The sequence below is a fragment of the Kogia breviceps genome, chromosome 4, assembly GCF_026419965.1.
Source record: "Kogia breviceps isolate mKogBre1 chromosome 4, mKogBre1 haplotype 1, whole genome shotgun sequence".
NCBI lineage: Eukaryota > Metazoa > Chordata > Mammalia > Artiodactyla > Physeteridae > Kogia > Kogia breviceps.
The window spans coordinates 76823391-76851184 of NC_081313.1; the positions used below are offsets into that span (position 1 = coordinate 76823391).

The 27794-nt window shown below is 36.1% G+C and overlaps 1 protein-coding gene across 2 annotated transcripts in view; it reads left to right on the forward strand.

Moving 5' to 3' along the window:
- Nucleotides 1-24980, forward strand: part of ARSK (arylsulfatase family member K) — a 44825-nt gene extending 19845 nt beyond the window's left edge. For both annotated transcript variants that reach the window (XM_059061455.2, XM_067031354.1), the window contains exons 4-8: nucleotides 7288-7570; nucleotides 10678-10849; nucleotides 12825-13049; nucleotides 21694-21918; nucleotides 24355-24980. In XM_059061455.2, coding sequence (XP_058917438.1) covers nucleotides 7288-7570; nucleotides 10678-10849; nucleotides 12825-13049; nucleotides 21694-21918; nucleotides 24355-24644 — 1195 coding nt within the window. In that variant the 3' untranslated portion in view covers nucleotides 24645-24980. The remainder of the gene's footprint in view (nucleotides 1-7287; nucleotides 7571-10677; nucleotides 10850-12824; nucleotides 13050-21693; nucleotides 21919-24354) is intronic.
- Nucleotides 24981-27794: the final 2814 nt, after the last annotated feature.

Genomic DNA, 27794 nt, shown 5'->3' on the forward strand with positions numbered 1-27794 from the left:
GAGGTGGATGGACCTAGAGTCTGTCATACAGAGTGAAGTAAGTCAGAAAGAGAAAAACAAATACCATATGCTAACACATATGTATGGAATCTAAAAAAAAAAAAAAATAGTACTGATGAACCTAGTTGCAGAGCAGGAATAAAGAGGTAGACATAGAGAATGGACTTGAGGATGTGGGGTGGGAGGTTGAAGCTGGGGCAAAGTGAGAGTAGCATCAACATATATACACTACCAAATGTAAAATAGTTGGTTGGTGGGAAGCAGCAGCATAGCACAGGGAGATCCAGTCCGTGCTTTGCGACCACCTAGAGGGGTGGGATAAGGAGGGTGGGAGGGAGGCTCAAGAGGGAGGGGATATGGAGACGTGTGTATGCATACGGCTGTTTCACTTTGTTGTGCAACAGAAACTAACACAGTATTGTGAAGCGATTATACTCCAATAAAGATTTTTTTTAAAAAAAGGCACAAAGGGAAATTCCGCCTCCTCTCCCTGCTCCCCCCACCAAGGGCAGGTGGTTTGGAAAACATGTCATATCCACGACTTGGCTGTCTTAGTTGCACCATGTCCAGTAACTCACTGAGCTAACTTGCCAAGTTTTAGTTACCTGAGAGATTTAAAATAATTCACACATGTCATTCATACCCCAATTACCATGAAAGTTAACCAGTTTAAATGAATTTCTTTGATCAAAGTGACCTAGAGAATAATGATATCTATCATTATTAAGCTCTTACTACCTACTAGGCCCTGCATTAGGTTTAAGGTAAAATATTTCCCAAAAGTCACTATGTATCTTCATAGGCTTGGTAGAGTCATATATTCAGAAACATACATTGAATACTTAATATCTATTAGCAGGTAAAGGAACAATTTGCAGATTTATCAAAAGATTAATTATGCAGTGAAAAGGAATTTGGATTATCCGTCTAAGAACAGAGGCTGTACTTATACTAATCTCAGGAGATGGAACTGGGAATAATTCTGATTCTTTCATTTTTTTAATTTTTTTTATTATTTTATTTATTTTTGGCTGTGTTGGGTCTTTGTTGCTGTGCGCAGGCTTTCTGTAATTGCGGCGAGTGGGGGCTACTCTGTGTTGCAGTGCACAGGCCTCTCACTGCGGTGGCTTCTCTTGTTGCGGAGCACGGGCTCTAGGCGCACAGGCTTCAGTAGTCGTGGCTCGCAAGCCTAGTTGCTCTGCGGCATGTGGGATCTTCCCGGACCAGGGTTCAAACCCATGTCCCCTGCATTGGCAGGTGGATTCGCAACCACTGCCCCAGCAGGGAAGCCCAATAATTCTGATTCTAATACAACTTTAAGGACCTCAGTTGCAGGAGTTAGAACTTTATCCTGGTTCTCTGTCATTAACATAATTTATGACTTGTTTGTCTCCTCTCTGGGTCTTTTCTCAGCTACATCATTTCCAACTAGAACTTTGACCTGCATGACGCTTTTTGACTCAAGCTCCATCTCCTTTTAGTGACTTTCTCTACCTCATAGCTGCATTCTAGGTAACTGCCAGTTACCTGTTTTTCCTTTCCAAATTCAAATTCTGTATACAAGGATGATAGGCCCAACACATATTTCATCCCAGACTCCATCATAATCACTGACCAGGTTAAGGACCCAAGGATCTGGTCCTTAGGTTGGGTGCCCACCCCGGGCCAGTAGACAGGATAGGAGAAGAGTTAAATCCTACACAGTGTGGTCATCTGGGTCACCTCCTCAGCAAGGGCTATGGACATGGTAACATATTCAATGCAGTGACTATTTGGTTAATTACTAATGAAAGATTTACTGGGGGATAATCCACCCACTTTATCTTTCAGATATAATGACATTTTGTCCAGATTGTATTTTCTGTGTAATACTGAAAAGCAAAAGCTTACAAAAAATTTTAAATGTTAGAGTTGCTTAAGTTGATATATTAAATTACTTTAAAAGTGTAAGAAGAATCTTTCCCTTATGTGATGTAAAAGAAGTCAATGTGATCTAAACCATTAGAGTTATAATCATAACCAAACTATTTCATCACAATTGCTTTTTCCGCAAGGTAGCAAATGGGCCTTTATTTTTTTTAAGTATAATAGTAGACGGAGTTTATGCCTGAGTGCATATGAGGAGGTAGTATCATTTTGGTAGCTAAGGGAGTCACCTCAAGTTCAGCCTAGCACAATGCCTTGTACATGGTAGACATTCAATAACTCTTTCTTGAATTAAATCAAAAAGCCTGCCTTTATTTAAAACCAAACTGCAGCAAATACTCTGTTAAGGGCTACAGTCACTGTCACCTAGAACTCAAAGTTTTAAATATTGATGTTCCAACAGTGATGAATTCACTAGCAGGCTAGGAAATGGCTAAATGGGAGTTCATAACCTGAAGTCCATGAAACCCCTGAGTACCCCCACACACACTCATACAAAACAAACCTTTTGTTTGAAATTTATTTACTATTATATAATTTTAGAATATATAATTGCATAAATATATTTACAATAAATATATAATAAAATATAAGACACAGAATGAATAACTATTGTTATTCATTCATTTAAAACAGACTTTTTGTGAGTGATCATATATGTAAAGTTAGATGACAGCCTGTGAGTCCCTTAAAAAACAGTGTGTTTCTCAGCTTTGAGTGAAGAACATTTAATGGGAATGAATATGGATTCCATTTTCTCTTAGCAAATTTATCAGGCCAATAGTGAAATTTGCAAGGCATGATTCAGAACTGTACTTTTCCATGCAAGAGACTTATTTGAGACACATTAGCTGTTAAAGTCCCATCGAGAACAATGATTCTTTGTGTGAAAGGGATCCATCTGCACATAACTCTTAAAGTCTGAGATAGTTGAATTATTTAGTAATCTTAGGAAGCTGAAGGTTTAAGTCGAGGCTCCTAATTCATTTTGAAAGAAAACTGTTATGTTCTCATCAATTTTAATGTATGATACTTTTTCAAATGTTATTGTCCCTATGTATATTCACCTAGTGCTACCTGTGAGCTGATTGTCTCCAATACTGCAGCAGTGGAGTTTGGCACATTGGCACAGAAAACTCTCAAAGCAATGGCATAGATACAAATTTATGCAATAATTAGTTGCTAATACGTTAGTTTTATATGCCTTTATATTAGGAGGAGATTTTGCTTTTAAAAAGAATAAAATTGCTGATTGCTGGATACTGCATTAAGCCATCACCTTGTTTTCTGGAATCAATCCAAGGTAGAATAATTCTCCTATTCATGGGCTACTGTGGAAGCTATTTTAATGATCTTCTCTAAAAACTGAGGCTTTTTTGCATAAAAATTCTTACACTGTTATGTGGAGCAGTGCATCTCAAAAATGTAATATGCATGCAGATCACCTGGGCATCTTATTAAATGCTCTTTCCAATTCAGTGGGTCTGGGATGGGGCTCTAGGTTCTGCATATTTAACAAGCTCTCAGGTGATACTGATGCTGCTTGAAATAGCAAAGATATAAGAAACTGGACCTCAGAGAGAGGTAAGACAAGGTATAGCCAATTGTGAATGCCTTTATCAGAAACATGTGGTTACTTTTGTGTCCCTTTGAGAAGAGAAGCCTCTCTTACGTTTCTACAAAGAGGTAAAGTCAACCTTGGACCACTTGGGAGGGGCACTTAGTATATATGCACAAAATGACACATTGAAGCCTAAGTTTATAGAGAACGATTTCCTTTGAGATAGGTGTACTCCACATCCAAGCTCCGACCTGAGGCTTCGATACAGTGGTCTCCGCCACTGTACACTCATGAGAGCATGAGAGTGAAAAAGGCAAAAAATGATGTCTTACTATCTTTATGACAATAGTTTTGACCTTGGGGACCTCCTGAAAGCCTCTCAGGTACCTCCCAGAGATCCCTGAGCCACACTTTGAGAAATGCTGGCATATAGGAAACTATACAGTGTATGTTTGTGTCTATTTGCAAGTAACAGGGTAAATTTATAATGAGAGGAGCCAATGAATCAAAGTATCTAAACCACAGGTAGTTTTGGTTCCTCCCCATTAATATAAGCCCTTCTTTATTGTTCTGATTGAAACTGTACTCTTAATATTTCAGACAAAGTACATAGAAATGGAATGGAAAGAAATTTATTCAAAATACCCCTGTGACCAACTAATTAGAAAGGTTATATTTGGAGGAGGTTATATAGCAAGTAATGATGGGTAGGGGGTAAGGGGAGACAACACTGAACAGTAATACAAAGTAGGTCTAAGCACATGGTCGAAAGGTAATGTTTCCTGGTACAACAGTTTGACCTGGTTTAAAAGGGATGGAGACATTGGTTGTTTAGTAGAGAGAATTATAATTTTAAGTTATCTTTCTGTCACAGTAATTGTCGTCGACTATGAGGTTGCATATTCACATTCTCTTTCCCTATTTTCCTCATTAGTGTTACTGGCCAGGAGAAATTTGGGCTGGGAAAAGGGACTTTGCAGTACCGACTGCTTATACTGCATACACTTAACAATGGCCCAGGAGGATTGGGTTGCCCCAGGGAGTAGTGAGAGTAGAACAGAGAATCATCATTGATTATAATTATTGATATGTATTGAATATCTAAAAAGTGCTAAATGTTTTTAAGGTATAAAGAAGTAAATTGTTATTTTACACTTAGGCACAATGCTTGAACATGGGTCAGCTAACCAAAGTATTACCCTCTTGATCAGCTAGCTTACTCAAGATTCTTGGAATAGCCAGAAAGAGTTAAAAGGGAAAATTATGAGAGGCACCTTTACCTTCAACCATAATCCTGTCTCTGCTGCCCCAGTAATGCCGAAAGCATTTGTTATACTCTACTTCACTACCAGCAGTTATAGGAATCATGCCCAAAGCCCACACACTCAGGAATAGACAAAAGAAGATGCCACTAAGAAAGAAGGGTAAATCACGTGTTATTTAGTGAGAGGGCAAAAGTGAAACTAAGTTTGAAATTAGCCATAATGGTAAGACCAGGCCAAAATTAAGTTGATTTGAGCCTTTTTATCCTTAATTAAGGGAACCAACCTGGGCTAAAAGAATCTCAGAAACAAAGAATTTTTTTAAAAAAAGGAAAGGGGCATAACCTTGCCAGAAAGATTAAATGAAATCACACTTACTCATTGCTATGGCAAAAGATGGTAATCTGGGTTCAATATAGCCATCTTTCAAGGCAAGATATTTCCTTGAGATGTTCTAGACTCACTCGTGACTGCATTGTAAGGTCAACTGAGTAGTTTGGTTAGCACAGTCAGAACAATAGTCTATACCTGAGTTAATCCAAAGCCTGGTAAACGCTCTGATCACCAGTTAGGGTTTCTGCACCCAGTTCCATTGTGTGGGCTGGTTTCCACACACTACCAACTCTCTGGACGCCACCTGGATGTCCTACAATTCAACTGAGCTCCACAGGTTAAGGGCTCAGTCCTACAAGACTGCCCTCACTCCCCCACTTCAGACACAAATCACAAGTCCAGGTTGTCACCCATGATTCTGACCGACCACCTATAAACTCAGAGGGTCCCATGACCTCTTCCTTGGGTTCAATTAATTTGCTAGAGTGGCTCACAGAGCTCAGTGAAACATTTCACTTACTAGACTACCAGTTTATTATAAAAGGCTATAACTCAGGAACAACCCAATGGAAGAGATGCATGGGGAAAGGGCATGATGCTTCCATCCCCTCACCTTAGGTGGTGCCACTCTCCCACTCCTCCCCAGTCCGCTCCTTTTCTGGGTTTTATAGAGGCTTCATTACGCAGGCATGATTGATTAAATCATTGACCACTGGTGATCGAAGTCAATTTCCATTCCCTCTCCAGCCTCCTCCTTCCCCGGAGATCAGTGGGGTGGGACTAAAACTTTCAGCCCTCTAATCTCTCCTTTCGTTCTGGCAACCAGCCCCAAAGTAACCTCATTAACATAACAAAAGACACCTTTGTGTCTTTCACTTAGAAAATCCGAGGATTTTAGGAACTCTGGACCAGAATCAGGGAAGAAGACCAAATGTATATTTTTTATTATAAATCACAGTATCACACCGGACAAGTAGTTAGGTTGTATTACAAGCTTTCTTGTAATTTTCTTGCTTCCTGCAATAATTTCTTAGCCATATTTTCCCACATAACACTTCTTTGTTGAAAAGAAAGCACTTTGGTTCCTAAACACCCTGTGTGAATCTCAGTAACCTATTTCTGCTTATCACAAAATCCTAGAGCTCTACCGCAAGTACTGCTGGTGTGATAAACCCCTAGCATCTCACTCCTCTGCAGTAGCTCCGTTAATAGCCACATGTAGTTCTCTCATTCAGCAGTGACGTAAGCAAAATTTACATTGTTTGGTATAGTATGATAAATTTTACAAAACTTACAATTTTAGGATTTTCTTAATTGATAGGGCACTTCAGAGGTGTTTGCCTCAACCAAAACACAAAAACAGGCTTCTTAGAAATGTCCAAGAGTTCTTCCTAAACAATTATGCCAATTAAAAATACTTACATAATATGGGGATATATGTATATGTATAGCTGATTCACTTTGTTATACATCAGAAACTAACACAACATTGTAAAGCAATCATACTCCAATAAAGATGTTAAAAAAATACATACATTCATTGAGAAAAAGCAGTAGTACTACGACATACTTATGAAGCAGTTAGATAAAATATTTAGAGAAATTTAATTGATCAAATCATTTAGCTTGTAAATTACCAGCTAAAGAAACTATATCTAGAAATTTGCATCACCATTAGCTTAGCTTAAATCATAGTCAAAATTGTTCTTATAATGAGAAAAGATATAGCTGGAAACAATGTAAAACCTGAGACTTCAGATACACGTAAGGTACACATGGGAGGTAAGATTTTTCTAAATATAAAGACAGTGATAGGAGGAAATTATTGTAGCTTTGGTTAGAAATACTATCTCTCTTATTCTGACAGAAAAAAAAAGACAAAATGCTATAAAAATTCAAAAGAAATACTAGGAATTTGAAATATTTATTTTACTAAATATTTTATTACGAGAAAAAAGTAACCTTTGTAAATAATCTTAGTTTTAAAGAACACATAGGTGAATATTTGATTCTTGTTATTTTTTTTTTTTTGGTTTTTGAATTTGCAATTCTCAGTACCTTAATGAGATCTAGTATAGTCAGTCTTAACATTTACATGACTGAGTCTAAAAATTGTTTTCCATATTGCTCTCTTATATTTATGCTTAGTCAGTTTTTAAAACTTTTTAAATACCTTACAGTATATCTGTCTTTTTGGCCCCTCAGCAATCGTGTGGAAGCCTGGACAAGAGATGTTGCTTTCTTACTCAGACAAGAAGGCCGGCCTATGGTTAACCTTGTCCCTAAAAAGACTAAAGTAAGAGTGATGGAAGGGGACTGGAAGAATACAGATAGAGCAGTAAATTGGTTAAGAAAGGAAGCAATTAATTACACTCAACCATTTGTTCTGTACTTGGGATTAAATTTGCCACACCCATATCCTTCACCATCTTCAGGAGAAAATTTTGGATCTTCAACATTTCACACATCTCTTTATTGGCTTAAAAAAGTAGGTATACTGTGTGGGCTCAGAAGTAAAAGCTAACATTTTATCTGTATATTATTGGTGGTTGCTCACTGTTTCTTTTATTATCATTTTTAAAGAAAAATTTGGAAATTGCATAGTCACATTAAATCAAACTTGACCAATAACTGGTTGACAGAAACTAAAGGGACAATTTTAAAAAAATGTAATGTGTTAAAACTCAGAACCTACTTCTAAGTTGAATACATTTGCATATAATATGTCTATTTTAAAAAACTAAACTAAAAGATATTCTCTTAGGAGTACAGGCAGACCTCACTTTGCATGCTTCAGGAGTGTAAAAATGACTGTGCAAGCTGAAACTGTATAAAGAGATCTTAATAATCAATTGGGAAAATGACGGTTTTTCTAGAACTCTAAAAACATTTGTCAAAACATTAAAAACTCTTCTTTTGGGTTATAAATGTATAGGGAAATGACAAAATAGTAAAACTAATGTTTATTTAATGCACTGTAATTGAAAACACTAGAAACATTAAGAATTAAAGTGTTTTGATTTTTTTGTAAAAAAAAAGAATCAAGAATAGTTTGAACAGTGCTTGCCTTCTCATTGTGTGACTTAAGATACAGAGCAAGCATCTTCCCTATGTCTCAAGAAATTGTCATATTCCTTTCTAAATTTGGATCACCTTCCAACATTTTACCCTTTGCACTTTCAATGTCATAATATATTTCTGAGAGTTCCTATAATGTGAAGATTTTTGCTAGTGTCACTTCCTCTAGGACATGTTCATCCTTTTCTTCATAACAACCTTCCTCACTTATATCAATGTTTTCACTAAGTTCCTCTGGTTGTATATCTTGGGTGTATCAAATGGTGGCAGTGTCAGCATTCCCAGGTCAGCTATTTCTTCTATAACTCCAGTTAACATTTGATTCAGGGACTTCCCTGGCGGTCCAGTGGTCAAGACTTCACATTCCAATGCAGGGCGTGCAGGTTTGATCCCTGGTCAGGGAGCTAAGATCCCACATGCCTTGCGGCCAAAAAACCAAAACATAAAACAGAAGCAATATAATAACAAATTCAATAAAGACTTTTAAAATGGTCCACATCAAAAAAATCCTTAAAAATTTTTTTGATTAAATTTTACTTCCAGTGTTATCGCTTTTTATTTCTTAACTGTATGTTCATCTTTGTTGATCAATTTCCTCTTTTGAGTATCCATTTTTATATCACATGGATTTATCACTGGGAGACAAGGAGGCAGCATACCTACACACTTTGCAGTCTGTTTATGTACTAAATAAAAGATGTGCAGTGATCAAACACAGACAAACTTTGAAAGAAGTGACATAATTAATCACTGACTGTGATACACATATGTAATCTACATAGTGATGTATAGACTAAAGAACTAGCAGCATATGAATGTGAAAGTTTGTACTTTATGCAATAACTCACAGTTAATATTACCTGGGTAATGATGACAAATTTATATGATAATAGAGCAGTCAGAGTCAGGCATACAAACTGGAGTCGAGCAGCCACTGAGGATCTGGTTTCAGACACATCTCTGCACCACTGAAAACTTGAACTTTCTTTGAACTGTACCAGGCCCAGGGACACCACCAGCTGTATTCAGAACAACACCTGCCAGCTGCAGCCTTACGGTCTCAAGGTCTCCCCTTGTAACTATGCAAACAATTTCAGACCCCAAACAATCTAAGCATCCTTACTTCTCATCAACTCCAATTATAATTCTTGATAAACAACTCATGTAACTAACTGTGGCCTTGCAGCTTTTTGCCTTTATAAGCCTCTCCTGTTGTGTAGTCCTATGGAACACTGCGAAGTGCTTCTTGAATCCATGTCTCTTGGGCTTCAGTCCTAACAAACCCCATATAAGCACATTTTTATTTCAATCAGGTCTCCATTTCTGAAATTTTGGTTAACAGTAATTAAAATCTGAACCCTGTTGTTGGGGAACTGGTGCTATTTAACTAAGCTGTGGTAACTAATATCTGTGCATACCTGAACCATGCAAAGTGAGGACTGCCTGTGTTTTGAAATGTGTCACCTTAAATCAAATTTAAGTTACTTTAAAACCTCTATCCAGAAACACTATGTAGTGCACCCTATGTTACAGGAAACAATGTTGAAGTTTTAGATACTTCATGTCTTCTTAAAAAGTTCCTTATTTACAAAACAAGTAGAGTCACAGATATAGAAAACCTATGGTTACCAGGGGGTAAGTGGGGGAGGGATAAATTGGGAGATTGGGATTGACATATACACACTACTGTATATAAAATACATAACTAATAAGGACCTACTGTATAGCATAGGGAACTCTATTCAATACTCTGTAATGGCCTATATGGAAAAAGAATCTAAAAAGAGTGTATATATGTATATGTATAACTGATTCACTTTGCTGTACAGCAGAAACTAACAACATTGTAAATCAACTATACTTCAATAAAAATTTTAAAATATAAATAAATTAAATTAAAAGTTCCAACTGGCTCTATCTTAAAAAACTTGTCAGGAGTCAGTACTAGCCTAATGAAATGAGTCGAATAATTTAAGTAGATATTTGAGTTTATTAAAGCTACATGACTAGAAGATATGTATGACTTAAGTCTAGTCTTAATGGTTTTCACCAAAACTGTAAGCATTTATATGTATTAAAAAGTTGTACTTGTTCTTAACAAACATTTGGCTATCTCACTAGATACTGGCATTTTTACTAGTAAACTACTGGGAAAAAGGAGTCGAGATTCTTAGGTTATTGATTCTGAAGTTTTGAATTAATCACACTACGATATTAAAGTGCTTAGACACTTATGGATTAGAATACTAATATAGCTCATGCTTTTCATTGACATATATAATGTTTAAAATAATTTCACAACTGTCTTACTATATATACAGATATTGATATATCTTTTTGTTGTTACTGGGAATACTAACAATCTGTTCCTAATTTATGTATTTCATTTACTATTTTCTTTACATAATTCACAACCATGCTTTTCTGCTAGCCTAAGTAATGAAACTTTGTCTAGTTTACCATATATTCTTGTTGGAAGGGAAGAATATTACAACTTTGTCTTTCTCCCTTTTTTAGGTGTCCTATGATGCCATCAAAATCCCAAAGTGGTCACCTCTGTCAGAAATGCACCCTATAGATTATTACTCTTCTTATACCAAAAACTGCACTGGGAAGTTTACAAAAAAAGAAATTAAGGATATTAGAGCATTTTATTATGCTATGTGTGCTGAGACAGATGCTATGCTTGGTAGGTGGTATAATTAAAAAGCAATCACATGAGGAAAAAGTATAATATTTTTCCAACAAACTGTGATTATGCTGGTTGGTGACTTGTATGAACATCCTCAGAAAATTTCTTGCAACAGTAGCTGAGATACTTCAGACTTAGAATTATAAATTCCTGACACATATAAAAATTGGATAATTTGCATTATTAATAATAGAATAAAAGTCTTTTCTATCTTAATTATTCATAAATAAATATATATATAAATATATATACATAAATATATATATATTCATAAATTTTTATATATATATTTTAAAGGTCATAGAAAACTATCATCTGTTGGAAACAAAACGTTTTGCTGGACTTCATCAGGAATCAGTATTCAGCCAAACACAGTTAATTATAAGGCAACTTGGGTTCTAGGAGATGAAACAGACGAGATGTAGAACCTTGTGACTTCTCCCAGACATGTAATAAGTGTAAAACAAATCCATTCTCTGTAGGCCATTTAGAGCAGCAAGGCGTAACTAAAGCTGAAATCAGTTTCCCCATGTACATTGATCCAAAATTATATTGAATTAGGGAGTTAGGATTGTGAAAGGTAAAGGTCTAGGGGGTAGCTGAAGGTGCTGAACTTGCTCAAGAATTAGACAATGGGAAGCTGTGGGAAAGTTTTAAGCTGGGGTGTGACATGATCAGATATTTTAGAAAGATAGCCACCAGAGTGGTACAAGAGATATTATGAAGGGGAAAGAGGAGTGGAGGCAAGAAAACTAATTAGGAAGCAATTACAGTTGTCCAGCTGAAAGACCCTGATGCCCTGATGGTCTGAACTCCGTAAATAACTCCTGAGCTGTGGGTCTCAAATCTGACTGGACCTCAGAATCACCTGTGGGTTTTGTGGGTTGTTTTTTTTTTTTTTTTTTTTTAATTTTAATAATACAGACTCCTGTAGGCCAGATTCAGAAATTGCCAAAGTAGAGATGCTTCTTCTCTCTGGACTATGCCTTACTGTGTTCTCTTAATTGCAATGAGGAGGAAGTTTCACATCACTTAGAGAGAGGGAGTGGTCAGAGAAATTTTACTGCCCAAGAATATGCCAAATCACATTCATATACCATCTGTACTGCTTCCAGCTCTTTTTCAAAGGTAGGATTTCCATAACACTCAGCCAACTTCACGGGCATGATATGGTGACTGGGAATTTGAGAGAAAGGGTAGCAGGAAAAGGAGTTCTGACCCCTTTTATCACCTCCCGCTGGGCAGGAATTGTGGGTCGATCGTGATAGCAGTCCTTTCGTGAGACATGCACAGTGCTGACATCCAGGCTTGTCTTTCCTTTCTCATTTGAGTCTCTGGGGGTAATGTTTTCCCCCATTGTCTGATAGAAACATAGAAAGCAAGCCAGCATGATCTCCAAATAAAGAAACTTATCCTATGGGTATTGTATTTTCTCCTTCCTCTCTCTAGTCCATCCACTGAGAAGCAGGCACATGAACTCTGGCATAAGTTACTTAAGAACAGTAGATAGGGCTTCCCTGGTGGCTCGGTGGTTAAGAATCCGCCTGCCAATGCAGGTGACACGGTTCGAACCCTGATCCAGGAAGATCCCACATGCCATGGGGCAACTAAGCCCGGGCGCCACAACCACTGAGCCTGCGCTCTAAAGCCCCGAGCCACAGCTACTGAGCCTGCGTGCCTAGAGCCAGTGCTCCGCAAGAAGAGAAGCCTCAACAAAAAGAAGCCCGCGCACCGCAACAAAGAGTAGCCCCCTCTCGCTGCAACTAGAGAAAGCCCACGCACAGCAACAAAGACCCAACGCAGCCTAAATAAATACATAAATTTAATTTTTTAAAAAAGTACAGTAGATAACAGTCAGATGTTAAGAAGCATCCTGACAAACTCTTAGAGGGTAGAGTTGTTATGAACTTATTGTGATAGAATAAAACATGAGCTAAAAGCTAATTAAGATTTACCTTGATTTATATTACAGGTGAAATTATTTTGGCTCTTCACCAGTTAGATCTTCTTCAGAAAACTATTGTCATATACACCTCAGACCACGGAGAGCTGGCCATGGAACATCGTCAGTTTTATAAAATGAGTATGTACGAAGCTAGCGCCCATGTCCCACTTTTGATCATGGGACCGGGAATTAAGACCAACCTACAAGTATCAAATGTGGTTTCTCTTGTGGATATTTACCCTACTATGCTTGGTAAGTAATGCAATTCTGTAAATATTTATTTGTAATAATGCTGGAAAATGAATAAGCAAAATAGAGGCCCTGCTGACTTGTTCATAAACCTTGACCAGCTCATTTAACTGTGAGTCAAATCCATATCTGAAAAATGAGGATAATATTTCTCAGGTTCCTTTGGCCTTCACTTCCTCTAGTCATTTTTCCTTCAAAAGATTCACAACCAGGATATGACAATAAAGTAAGCCACATATGATATTCAGGTCTATAACTTTATAGATATGATTTGTGTATCATTTGATTCTCTACCAGCACCTACCTAAAATGTAAGCATTTCCCTTCTGGATTATTCCATCCACTTTGAAACTACTAATTTTTTTACAGTGTTACAATGTCCCTTAATCTTGATGCTATGAACATATTTCTCCCCAGAATATTTAGATTGTTCTGTACTATTTATTTTACTAGCTTCTCATGTCTATTAGCATAACCATAGGTCTAGAACAGCAACATTTGGATATGGGTAGTTAGCAGTTTTTATTAAAGATACAAGAATAAAGCCATCGTAAATTCAGAAGTTATATAGAACTGTTTCTATCTAATTTAGAAGAGTACTATAAATTCAGTAACATTTAAATTCAATAACATCTAAATACTCTGTTTTAAGGCACCATAAATTGCAAAAAGTACCATCAATTTATAAATAGATTTTGGTGAAAGAAAAAGCTAACACAGCATAAGACATATGTGTTTAATATGTATATATCAAAATGGGAAACAAACATGTATCTGGAAATTAAAGAAATAAGAAAGTTCTTTTTCTCTCCTTTTTTCTGCTACAAAGTCTTTCCCTTCATTTAACTAAAGACTATTACATATTACAGGGTCTTAAATTTCTTTACAGTTAATTTAAATCAGTGCCTGGAATTCCCCGGTGGTCCAGTGGTTAGGACTCCGAGCTCTCACTGCCGAGGACCTAGGTTCAATCCCTGGTTGGGGAACTAAGACCCCATAAGCTGCGCGGCCAAAAAAAAATCAGTGCCCTCCTTTTGTCTTTTATTTCACATCTCTTGTATATTTGAGCACACTTCTTTGTTGTTCTTTTGCCTGACGTATATTTTTAATCTCTTCAGTTTCTTACTCATCATTTGCTGGTTCCCCTTTGTCCCAAAGCAGTTATCACACAGCCATGTCTCTGCCACTTTCTGGCTCTTTCAATTTCCAGGCAATCCCTATTACTTTTCCTCATTTCTGTTTTTTTTTTTCTTTTTTTTATAAAACTTTTTATTTTACATTGGAGTAGAGTTGATTAACAATGTTGTGTTAGTTTCCGGTGTACAACAAAGTGATTCAGTTACACATATACATGTATCTATTCTTTTTCAAATTCTTTTCCCATTTAGGTTACTATAGAATATTGAGCAGAGATCCCTGTGCTATACAGTAAGTCCTTGTTGGTTATCCATTTTAAATATAGCAGTGTGTACGTGTTGATCCCAAACTCCCTAACTATCCCTCCCCTCACCTCATTTCTGTTTTTATAAGAAATGTATGTGCAATTGTGTATATTTTAAGTGTCTCTTATTATCATCTCTGTAGCTTTATCAGTATATGCTTCTTTTACAGTGGCATTTCTTTACAGTTTCCTCCCTTAGTTTTTCCTCATATAGAACTTCCCCTACCCCATTTCCTTCCCCTACCCCATTTCCAAATTTGTGTAACTTTTTATCCTTGTTCTGCTTTCTTGAGGTACACTGATCAGAACTGCAAAAAATTATTAAAGGTTGGGATGATCTCAGTTTTCCCTCATTATATTTCATAGTGATATTTGGCATTTTGTTTGTCTTTTTGACTCTAGCAGCGAAATAGTCCAGTATCTGTCTGCAGTGAGTTCTAGTCTATTCCTAGTTCTGTCACTTTATATGTTAGTTGATGAATATGCACTGTTTAAATCATTTTTCTTTGAATATTGTTTTATATTTGCCTATAATGCAAATTTTCTTCTCTACAGTCTTGATACACCATTATCATTACTTGCCATTTCATACATCATAAAAGTTAAAAGTCATCTGCAAACTGGAAGATTTCACAATGTATATATCTTAACAGATTATATAAGAAAATACTAAATAAAGTTGTTTGGAATGAGGGAATTTTCATTTATCCACATAGAGGGACGCCTGCCTGTCCCTGCCTAGTTTGTTACTTGAAAATTAGCACTTCTCTAGCCAAACAAATCATTCCCAGAAACCCCTTTGCATTCCTTCCCCACTCTTCTGGAAATTATGTAGGTTCTCTGAAATTGTAGATTTTTTTCCTATAATTTGTCAATTATTACAATTTTTAAAAACTCATAGTTCTACATAGATTTTTTTGTTTTATTTTTATCTTTGACTGATGTTTGACTGAATCACATTTCCCAGTAGAACATGTTTTATTAACAGCATTTTGATCATGTGTTGATTAGACCTGCCTAACTAAAATAAGTAAAGCCAAAAATCAGTGTCTCTCCAGTTCTAAACTGGAAATTAACATTTCAAGGCTTAATGTGTTTCATAACGAACATTTTTATTATGAAAAGGGAAATGTTACATTTATATGATTGGCGGAGGAGAGTAAAGAGAATATCTATGCATGGATCTTTATATAAAACACTGAAACATCCTATTAACCAGATGTTAACCAGAGATAAGGTAGAAAGAGAATGATGCAAGGGGGGTTCAACAAGAACCTTATGCTGGAGCCAGGAAACAGCATTGTAACATTATTTATCTAAAATTAACCTTTTACAAGTGATAAAGCGTTAATATTAATAGAACTCTCACAAATCTATAAGAGAAAGAGACATATCCTGTTAACAAATTGACCAAAATATATAGATAAGCAATTCACAACAGAAAACACACAAATGGCCAAGATATTTTCAGAGCTTCAAACTCAGTAGTCAGAAAAATATTAAAATAAGAAGATACCATTTTTCTTTCACACATAGAGTTTGCAAAGATTTTTAAACAGCAGAAAAGCTTATATTGGAAATGGGCCTTCTCATATTCTGCTGCTGGGAGTATAAACTGGCACAGATTTCCTGGAGGCAAGTGTGGCATTACATTCCAAATTACTTAGAAATATGCATACATTTTGACCTAGAAAATTCCAATTTTAGAAATTAACCTATAGATATACAAAAAGATTTATCTCCATGGATATTACTGTATTATGATGTTATATTAAAGAATTAGAAACAGTATGAATATCTAGTAGTAATGAACTGGGTAAAAAATAGTCAATTTTGTTTTAAAAAGTGAAATGATACATGGAAATGGCTCCCATGTATTATTGAAAAGAAAATGTAGGCTCTAAAACCGTATAAATTTTTTTTGGTTTGGTTTGGTTTGTTGGTTATTGAGATAAGGTATCTATCTAATTTATTGTCCAGATCAGCACATTTTTTAGAGTAAAAGGATACTATTAACAATTACACCAGGGACTTCCCTGGTGGCTCAGGGGTTAAGAATCCACCTGCCAATGCAGGGGACACGGGTTCAAGCCCTGGTGTGGGAAGATCCCACATGCCGTGGAGCAACTAAGCCCGCGATCCACAACTACTGAGCCTGTGTGCCACAACTACTGAAGCCCGTGCATGTAGAGCCTGTGCTCTGCAGCAAGAGAAGCCACCACAATGAGAAACATGTGCACTGCAACGAAGAGTAGTCCCCGCTCGCCACAACAAAAATAAATAAATAAATAAACTTAAACAAACAAAAAAACTCCCAGATTTCTTTTTTAAAAAAAAATAAAAAACCAATTACACCAGGATTAGCATAAACTGAGTCTGTTGCCTTGTTGAACAGCCTTACCAATCAATAAGGCAAAGATAATTCTGGTGGTCTATATTTAATCTGATATTTAATTCAACTTTGTAAAATGAAATTACTTAGTGCTAGAAGGGTTTAAAGCTATCAATACTTTTAGTAGTGATTAATAACTCTAAAATTTGACCTGTGGGACAGTGTATTCTAGTTTTCCTAAGCTTAATAAATAGATTTTGATAAAGTATCTATGAAGGACTTCTTATTTTATGATTCTTCTAACCAACTAGGAGCTTAAAATAGATATAAAATATAATGTATTCTTAGAATTCCAAAGGTCCTTTCTTTATTACCTTAGCCACAGCTCTATTGTTTTGTATGAATCCAATTTATACACAAGAGTATGGGATTAAATTTCTCAGATCAAAGCCTCAAGCCAGACTTCCTCTTCCCTTCCATTCTATGGACCTTAGAAATGTATAAAAGATGGTGATTCAAAAAACCTTAAATAGAAAGATATTAAATAGGAAAACCCAACTGGGATTCCTCTTTTAATAAACCTACCTTACTATAAGTACTTTTTTTTTTTTTTTTGCAGTACGCGGGCCTCTCACTGTTGTGGCTTCTCCCGTTGTGGAGCACAGGCTCCGGACGTGCAGGCTCAGCGGCCATGGCTCACGGGCCTAGCCGCTCCGCGGCATGTGGGATCTTCCCGGACCGGGGCACGAACCCGTGTCCCCTGCATTGGCAGGCGGACTCTCAACCACTGCACCACCAGGGAAGCCCAAACCTACCTTACTATAAAGAGCTTGTTGAAATTTAAGATGGTACAATGAATTTATTAAAAGGTCTGGATTTACAAATAGTTTTTAAAGGTATTTTAGAAGAGTGATGATTTTCTATAAAATGATATTTGATGATAAAGTAGGAAGAGTATTCTTAGTCTATGTATCTTTGTAGGTCCTATCACATTATCATTTTCTAGTACTGGCAGAAGAGTGCCATTTTATGAATAGGAATTCTTTATACTATTAAAGTTGACATCATTATTGCATAGATTATTCTTTAAAAATTGCTCCCCAACCTGTGATAAACCATAATGGGAAAGAATATGAAAAAGAATGTGTGTGTGTGTATATATATGTGTGTATATATATATATATATATATATATATATATATATGAATCACTTTGCCGTACAGCAGAAATTAGCACAACACTATAAATCAACTATACTTCAATAAAATAAATTTTAAAAAAATTACTCCCCAAAATATTTTCTTCTCTAATAATCTAGTATCAACATCCTTTAGCTCAGTTAGAAATAAAGGTAATCTCATTTTTAAATTAAAATTGTTTGGACTTTCTCTTTTAAACTTATTTTCAGGTGAATTTTTTTCATTTAATAGTTGGCCTTTTTTGTAAAACACCTAACTTCTTTTCACATAAAGGATAAATCCAGAATTTTTTTGAATTGTGAAAATGTAATTGTATAAAAATGCAGTTGTGTTTAAAAGAATGCTTGTTGCTAGTGATTTAAATTGCAAAACCCTCCTTATCACAGGATCTTAGTGGAGGGTTGGGAGGGTCATTCTACATAGACTATTTTGTTTTTATTGGCTGAAAAATATTGTGAAGTTGAATAACTACAGTAAAGCAAGACTTGTGGAGCAGTATTGAAGAGTCCAGACATCCTGGAGTCAAGACTGCCTAAATTCAAATCCCTCCTTCAGTATTTACCAACTATATACCGTTGGGCCAGTAACTTAACATCTCTGGTCTTCAGTTTTCTTATCAATAAAATAGAAATAATAGTGGCTATTCCATAGCTTAGAACAATGACTGGAACATGGTAAACAATTAAATGTTAGATATTATTATCATTAATATTTTTTATTCTTCTTAGGTATGCCCTAAAAATGTACATAGCTTGCATTATTGCCATACCAGGCTAATCCCTTATCTACCCATACATTCGGGAAGAAATATAAGCTTATCTTTCTTCAGGAGACCATCACAAATATCCAGGTCTGCATTTTTACCCATTTGATTACTGTTTTAAATTTAAGTCATTTTATTAAGAATCATGCAGTTACTACTAATATTTGCTTCTACTGCCAAGAATGATGAAACTTGCTTAACATGGAATTCGAACGATAGATTTTTCCAGAAGAAAAAAACATGAGAAATGGTTTTAAACAAAGATCAAAGAGCTTTCTGAAAAGCAGTTTAAGCTGAAGTGCTTTTAAGGAAATAATTGATAAACATGTGAAAAATGAATACACGGTTTCCCAAAGCCCAGAAAATTTAATAAATATTAAATACATATTTATTAAATACTGTGGATATTTGACAAGGATTTTATTCTTCAACATCAATTTACAAAGGTATATTATTCTACTGATCCTAGACAGGGAACAAGTCACGTTATCACTTGCCTGAACTCCTGCAAAAGCTTCCTAATTCTTTCCTTCTGCCTGTACTCACTTTTAGTCAATTCACCATACAGTAGTTACTGTCAAATCATGTCACGATTCTGCTCAAAATCACTTAGAGTAAAATCGAGAATCTCTGATTGGGCCTGGGAGTCCAACATGATCTCCTCCCCTTTCCAACACATCTTGTAGAATTTTACCTCTCACTTACTCTGCTCCAGCCCTGCTGGACTCCTTTGTGTTTGGGGAATGGAAAGAAGCAGCTTCCTGCCTCAGGGTGTTTACAGTTGCTATTCCCTGGGAGAATGCCCTTCCTCCCCATGTCCAGATAACTATTGAGCTCATTTCTCAGGTCTCTGTTTATGTCACCTCATCAGAGAGGCCTTCCCTGACCACACTACATAACACAGCACATAAACACATACCTGCCATCGTTCTCTAGTCCCCTGATCCTGCTTTATTTTTCTTCACTGCACTTATCACCATTTGACATATTTGTCTGTCTCCCCACATTAGAAGGTAAGCTCCAAGAGTCTGAGACAGCTTATCTGCTTCGTTCACTGTTGTTGCACTACACCTGGAACAGCACCTAGTTTGTTAGATGCTGGGGTTTTGGGTTTTTTTAGTAAAAGAAATTAATACTTAAATGGACTCATCCTAGTTTAATACTGACTTCTCATATAAACACAGCACAATTATTTAAATTTTCTTAGTCTAACGAGCTTCTTTAGGAAAATTAGTCTAAGAACAGATCTGAAATAAGGTATTTCTAAGTATTAAAGGTGATTAAACTGAATACAGGAACTTCCCAGTCATAGGTATCTGCCAGTTGGCCCCTGCTTCCCAGCCATCTTCAAAGCCCTCTTCTCTCTCTTCCTCTGCCTCGCAGTGGTGCCCCCTGACGGCTGACACACAGACCAGCCCGACCCAGCCTATTCCCTGGCTACTTTCTCTCCTTACAGTAAGTAGCCTACTGTCCTATAGCTCAATTAGTTTCGTCTTGGGCCATCTTTTTCTCTCGTGCACATCCTCTTTAACATCTTTGCTCCTTCTTCTTCTTTTGTTTTTAACCAGTTATCTCTGAAATACTTCTCTTTCTTTCTTTCCTTCCTTCACTTGTCCTTTCACTCTTTCTCAAAAAAGTCCCTGATGATGATTGGTTGGCAGAAGATTAGTACTTGTAATATTCCCCTTCCAAGGAAATGGAAGATACAAATTTTTTAATTAAGTTATATGTAAAACAAGTACCTTCAGAAGATTTATAGAGGTCTTTGTCTACTTCCTTATTCTCTTTTAATTCACTTGTTTGTCCTCAAATATGTACAGTCAAGTTAAATTAATTTTCTTATTCAATTTTAATTTCTAGCATTGCAGATATATTACATTCTATTTTTCATTGGAAATATTTAATTATTTCTAAATTAATGTTTCTAAAAATATGGAACATTGAAACCAGAAAAGCTGCAGGGGAGGCAACTACAGATTCCTTTTGGAACTATCGCAAGGACCCAGCCATAATTAACGGTAATTTTTTTTCGCAGCTTGTGGGATCTTAGTTCCCTGACCAGGGATTGAACTGGGCCCATGGCAGTGAAAGCACAGAGTCCTAACCACTGGACCACCAGGGAATTCCCAATGATAATTTTTCTATAGGAAAAAGATAGTTTGAGTTCCAAACAAATACCTTAAAAGCAATTTTTAAAAATACAACTTTTTTTGAAGTTAAACATTTCTCATGCTATTGTTTTCTATGTCTATATTTGATAAGGAAAAAATAGATTATTTTTCTCTAAATCAGTATAATCCAGGATTTCCCAACGTATGTTCTGCAAAATACTAGTTCCTCAAGATGCTACTTTGGCGTAAAAAGATGTTCTGTCATCAAATAACTTTGGTACAGATGGCGTACTACATACCACCCTTGAATGTTTATGATACACATCAGCAATAAATTTATTTAATTTTAACCACTGTTTGCAAACATATGTAACTACTAGACTCCTTTCTCGTATAGGTCTTGTTAATACCCTGTGGGACCAGTTTGAAAAACACCTGTGATCATTCCATCATTTGGAAATAAAGTACTTATGATATTAACTAATATTTGTTGAGGGTTTCCTATGTGTCAGACACTGTTCTCAGAATTTTACATAAATTTTCATATTTAAACCTAAAATAAACCTATGAAATACAGGCATTATTATTATTCCCCTTTTACAGATGACGAAACTGAGGTTCAGAATGGTTAATAACATGCCCAAGGTCACAAGTCTAGTGGAGTAATAAGCATTTGGATCTAGGCAGTCTGTTTACAAAAAATCCATATACAGCCTCTAGTCTCTGCGACCTTTAATGATGTCATTTATGAATGTTCAACTAATGAAAGAATGAGTTATTTTAAAATACTGTGTTATTTAGATATTGCTGGAATTCCTCTGCCTCAGAACCTGAGTGGATACTCTCTGCTGCCATTATCATCAGAAACGTTTAAGAATGAACAAAAATTCAAAAACCTACATCCACCCTGGATTCTGAGTGAATTCCATGGATGCAATGTAAACGCTTCCGCCTACATGCTTCGAACTAACCAATGGAAGTATATAGCCTACTCTGATGGTGCTTCAGTATTGCCTCAACTCTTTGGTAAATTTGTTGATATATTTTTTAAGTATAGATTATGTGTAATGAGTTGACCTACACAGCATTTGCTCAAGGGAGCCAGTAATCATCTAAATAAATATCTGCAGTTTCTTATGCTAGGCCAGTTTACAAAAGGTTGCCCTTGTGAGGAGCAGCTTCTTTTCAAATCAGCATCTGAATTCCAAAGCAAGTGCCCTAAGGCTTTTGATCTGGGTCTCAAGATTGCCACCATTGTTTTCTCTGATCAAGGTGTCTTCTAATACTCACGGTTATCTTTCCCAATCAGTAGTCAACACCCTCTTATTGTACCTTGGATTCAGTTGTTCTGGAAAATTAACTGCTCTCTTATGGAGCCTGACATTCTACATTTATTATTTAATGTTCACCCCATCCCTCCAAGATGGTACTATCATCTTTATTTTATAGAGAAGACTAGAGTTCAGAGACTAGCGTTCAGATACCTGTGCAAGGTCTCACAGCTCCGAAGGGGCAGAACTGGGATTTAAACCCAGGTTTGACTCCAAAATCCATGCTCCTTCCACCCTACAAAAGCCTGCTAGATTCACTACTCTGAATTTGTTTTTAAGCAGCATTATTAGATTTATGGTTTTACTTATCCTTTGCCCTCCTTTTGCACATAAAATATGTGCTAAAGCTATTTTAAATATTCCTTTCTCCCTAAGTTTTTTTCCCAGTTACAAATGTCAAATTAACTCAAAATAATTCTTTAGAGGCCAAACTGACTGACCCTCCCTTAACTCTAAAAGGAGGAAATTCTTGGCTTCAAAACAAGTCCTTAAGTTTTCATTCTGCTGAGTAATGGGCATCTCTTTTCATTTATTGGTTACGTTCTGCAAAAAGGAGGTGTGACTGTCAAAGAATCAGTGGGGGAGCCTGCCTTCCCTGTATTCTCTGGGGTTTATTCACTGACTTCCCTTTCCCAAAGAGGTGCCATCTGAAATCACCTAGCAAAACCATAAATGTCTTTCTGGCTAATGCACTCAAATAGGCCTGTAGGGGTTTTTCCCTCACTGTGAATTGTTCATTTACTGTCTTAAGTAACTTGTCATAAGATCTTTGATTTGCCATTTTTCCAGTTAGACTGGCATCCTAGTTATATCCTCTGTCTTCCTACATTGTGGGTAAAAGGGGTGTTTATGTTATCTGAAATATTTATCATTTTCTTGATGATAGTGATTGAGACTTTTTATTTCCATGGCTATTTGTTCAAATAGACACAATCAATGAATGTAATTTTCAAAAATTCAAGCATAGGATGCTAACATATATTTAAAAACAAAAAAAATTAGGAGTAAGTGAAGTTGCAAGAACTTGACTCCACTATATAAAAAATTCTTACAGCTGGAACATCTGGGGCTGTTGAAATGGGACAATATAAGCACTACTATATATATATGTGTGTATATATATATATACGTATATATACATATACGTATATATATATATACACACACATACACATTTTTTTTGCATGTCAAAGTAAGCAAGGCATCACAAATAGGAAGAATTGTGGCTAAGCCATCTAAGAATAGATAAGAAAAAAAAGGGGATAGCAGGATGATGGTAGAAGGAAGATAATTTGGACATACATTTAGAGAGGTGTTTAACTTTTGGTATATTATTTTTCCACTTACACTGTCCTTTAGCTTACTATACTAAGAGAACTGAGAATAAAAATAAATTTTAATATGTTATTCGCCACAGAGTAATGACATTCTAAAAGATGTTTTTTAAACAGATAATTGTAACAGAGCAGGACCCTATGGGGCCTTCCTGGGACAGGCCTTCCCCCATATCCTCTGCTTTAGCTCCTCTCTGAAGTACTTAAATAATAGTATTTGATGCACATTTCCTGAGTTGTTTTACAGATGTGAAAACCCCCCACCAAATGGAAGATGTTATAACTACTTGATGATCATGAGCACATAGCCCCAGTCCTCCTGGAGCCTAAGGACTGATAAAAGTTAGCCCCTGTGACTCCACCCTGTTCCCTCATCAGCCAATCAGAGAATTGTGCATGATCTGATCACGTACCCTGCGAACGCCCTTCCTCAACCTGGCTTTTAAAAATGTTGGGCTTTTAAAAAAAAACACTTCGGGGAGCTCAGGGGGTTTTAGGGCATGAGCCACCCAAAAAACCTTTCTCTGCTCCAAACTCCGACATTTCAGTGTGTTTAGCCCCACTGTGCATCAGGCACACGAACTTGCATCCCAGGAAGGCCCCGTAGGGTCCTGCTCAGTTACAACTCCCCCCTTTCCTTTGATACTCCTCAATCTTGAGAAGAACAAGTTTTGAACAAGAAAAGGACTAAAGATTCAATAAGGAGGTTAATCATAAACTTGACAGAGGTACCCACAGGGTCCTGCTTGGTTACATAACTATTTTGAGAGGTATTCATTTTTTTTTTTTTCTTTCAGATCTTTCCTCAGATCCAGATGAACTAACAAATATTGCTACAAAATTTCCAGAAGTTACTTCTTCTTTGGATCAGAAGCTTCGTTCCATTATAAACTACCCTAAGGTTTCTGCTTCCGTCCACCGATACAATAAAGAGCAGTTTATCAAGTGGAAACAAAGTATAGGGCAAAACTATTCAAATGTCATAGCAAATCTTAGGTGGCATCAGGACTGGCTGAAAGAACCAAGGAAGTATGAACATGCCATTGATCGGTGGCTTAAAATCCACTCTGATCCAGAAAATATTTGAACAAAAATAAGAAAATAATGTTCTAGAGCTATACAGAAATATGTTAAAAGATCATGATTAATTATGCATTTCAAACATTAGTTTTAATAATTACTGACTTTCAGTTAAAGAATGTACTCCTCTAATATAAAATATCAATCATTATAGAATTACATATTTTCAAACTCATTACTATCAAGACCTTATTCTTATAAACTTCTGACAACCAAAATATTAAAAGGGTAGAATCAAATACTATAATATAAAGTTGTGTTCCTCTGAATATTATGGAATATAAAATATTTTAACAATTTTGATTACTTATGACCCATAAAATAGCTATTTTTGAGTATTTGATGGTGTCCGATAAGTTATTTTTATTTGATGGAATATAGATCATTTGGTTGTATTTGATGGGAGTATTTGGAATATTTAATGGTACACAGACTATGGATATGGTGGAAATTATTATTTTTTTAAATAGGTAATACATGGACAAGGTACAAGCTTCAAAAAGGTACTAAACGGTTAACAGTGAGCATGAAGTCTCTCTCCTTTCCCAGTCCCCCAGCCACCCAGTACCCCTTTCTGGTGGCAACTACTGTAACCACCTGTGTATCCTCTGAGAGACAGATAGGCTTCTACAAACTTTATATTCTTCCCCAGCACCCACCCCTGACACACACACACAAATGGTAGCATACTATAAAAAAATGTTCTACAGCTTGCTCTCTTTTTTTCCATTTAACAAAGACACCTAGGACTTCCCTGGTGGCCCAATGGTTAAGACTCCGCGCTTCCACTGTGGCGGGCACGGATCCCTGGCCCAGGAACTAAGATCCCCACATGCCGTGCGGCACAGCCAAATAAATAAATAAATAATTTTAAAAATGAAAAAAAAAAACAAAAAACACCTAGAAGTGAAATTACTGGGGCAAGACTATATCTGGCAAAATTATTCTAGATACCACCAAATTACCCCTAAAGAAGTTATACCAATTTATACTCTTACCAGCAATGCATGCCCTCACATTTGTTGCCAACTGGGTAGCTAAAAAATACTTTATTCTTGTTTTTCTTCTTTTTCTTACTATGAGTAAGGTAGATCATATTTTCATATATTTAATAGTCACTGGAATTTCCTTTACATGACCTTTCTTATTTCTATTCTTTGCCTATTTTTCTGTTGGTTGTTTGTCTTTTTTATTACAGGCATACTTTAGATATTAGCTCTCTGTCTGTTACAGAAGCTACAAATATCTTTTTCCTTCTCATAATTTGTCTTTTGACTTTGCCCTGGTGTTTGTTGACATGTAGAAATTGGTATTTTCATGCAATCAAATTTATGAATCGTTGCTTTTGTGGCTTGGGGATTTTGTGTCATATTTAGAATGGCCTTCCCCACTTATCTTCTTTTAGACTTTTATTTTTTACCCTTAGATCTTTGACCCATGGGAATGTATTACATATTAGAGATCTAACTTTCGTTTGTTTTTTTAAGATGGCCACCCCAATTGACCTTTTATTGAGTAAGCTAATATTTGTCCTATTAGTTAGAAAATGCCACTTTATTATATAACATCTTTTATTGAACAAATTATCTTTTCCTCTATTGATCTGAAACGCCATTTTTATCATATACAAGTCACAATGACATTTGGGTCCTTTCAAAACATATTTTACGTGCAGTGGACCATTCTATTTTGTTTATTAATTGGGTAGGCAGTATCTGGTGATACTATTTTCTTTGCAACAGTTTTCTTTTTCGGAATTGTCCTTGGCGATTCTTGCTAACTTAGTTTTCCCATACAAATTTAGAATAAATTTCTGTAGTTCCAAAAATGAAAAATCTTGTTAGTCTTTTTATGATATATTAAATTTATAGCCTAATTTAGGGCAAATTGAATTCTTTCTGATATTCGGTTATTCTAAAGAATATAGTACACTTTTCCCTTTCTTCAAGTCTTCTTTATATTGCTCAGTAGCATTCTAAGTTTTCTTCATATAGATCAGTTTCTTCTTAGAGATTTTTGGAAAGTAGGGACCTTTAAAAAATACCACCTAGGGCCCATCCCACACCAGTGGAATTAGAATTCTAGGGATGGCACCTGGGCAGTTTTGTTCTTATTGCTGTTTTGTTTGTTAAGCCCTCCAGCGGTGATCCTAACGCGCAGCCAGAGGTGAGTTTATTCCGAGGTGTTTTATCATTTGTTTGTGTTGTGCTATTTTAAGTCAATGTGTCTTCCATTATATCTTCTAATTGGTTATTTGTATATACAAATTTTATTTCTATATACTTTGTACCAATAATACAATTTTTTTGGTAGTAATAGTTTTCCAGTTGGTATCTTGTATTTCTCTGGTAAAAAGTTTATCTGCAAATAATAATTTTACCCAATTTCCTTTTTTTTTTTGTGGTACGCGGGCCTCTCACTGTTGTGGCCTCTCCCGTTGCGGAGCACAGGCTCCGGACGCACAGGCTCAGCGGCCATGGCTCACGCGCCCAGCCGCGCCGCGGCATGTGGGATCCTCCCGGACCGGGGCACGAACCCGCGTCCCCTGCATCGTCAGGCGGATTCTCAACCACTGCGCCACCAGGGAAGCCCCCCAATTTCCTTTTAACCTAACTTTCTTTTTCAAACTGTCTTGGAAGTTTACTTTATTAGACAGCTCATCACCTTTACTTTCTTTATTGTTCTTCAGTGAATTGGTATGAGCTTATCTTTGTAGTTATGTATGAATTTCTGAGAAATAATTTTCACTTCAGATATATTCTGAAGTAAAACCCTTAAGAGAAAGATCTCAATATTTAAACTATAGAGGTTAAAATTAAAATATACAAATCTACCTCTCATCTCCTAATTAAACCTAAGGAATAAAAAATAGCTAATGTGTGATGTATATGCTCAACATAGGGAAAAATAAAGCAATAATAGAAATGTGGTTTTGAAAACATAAGCATGTGAAGATAAATATAGTCCACCTCATTCTATTCAAACTCTTTAAGATGAATTCATTGTTAGAATTTACCAAGCATGTGCAATGTTTTAAGCATATTCAATATAGGATCATAATTAGGTAAAATTGAGGTTTTAGGACAATAATTCAAAATGGTATCTAGCAACCATGAAAACAGAAAACGAAGAAAAACTTGGAAAACAAGACAAATTA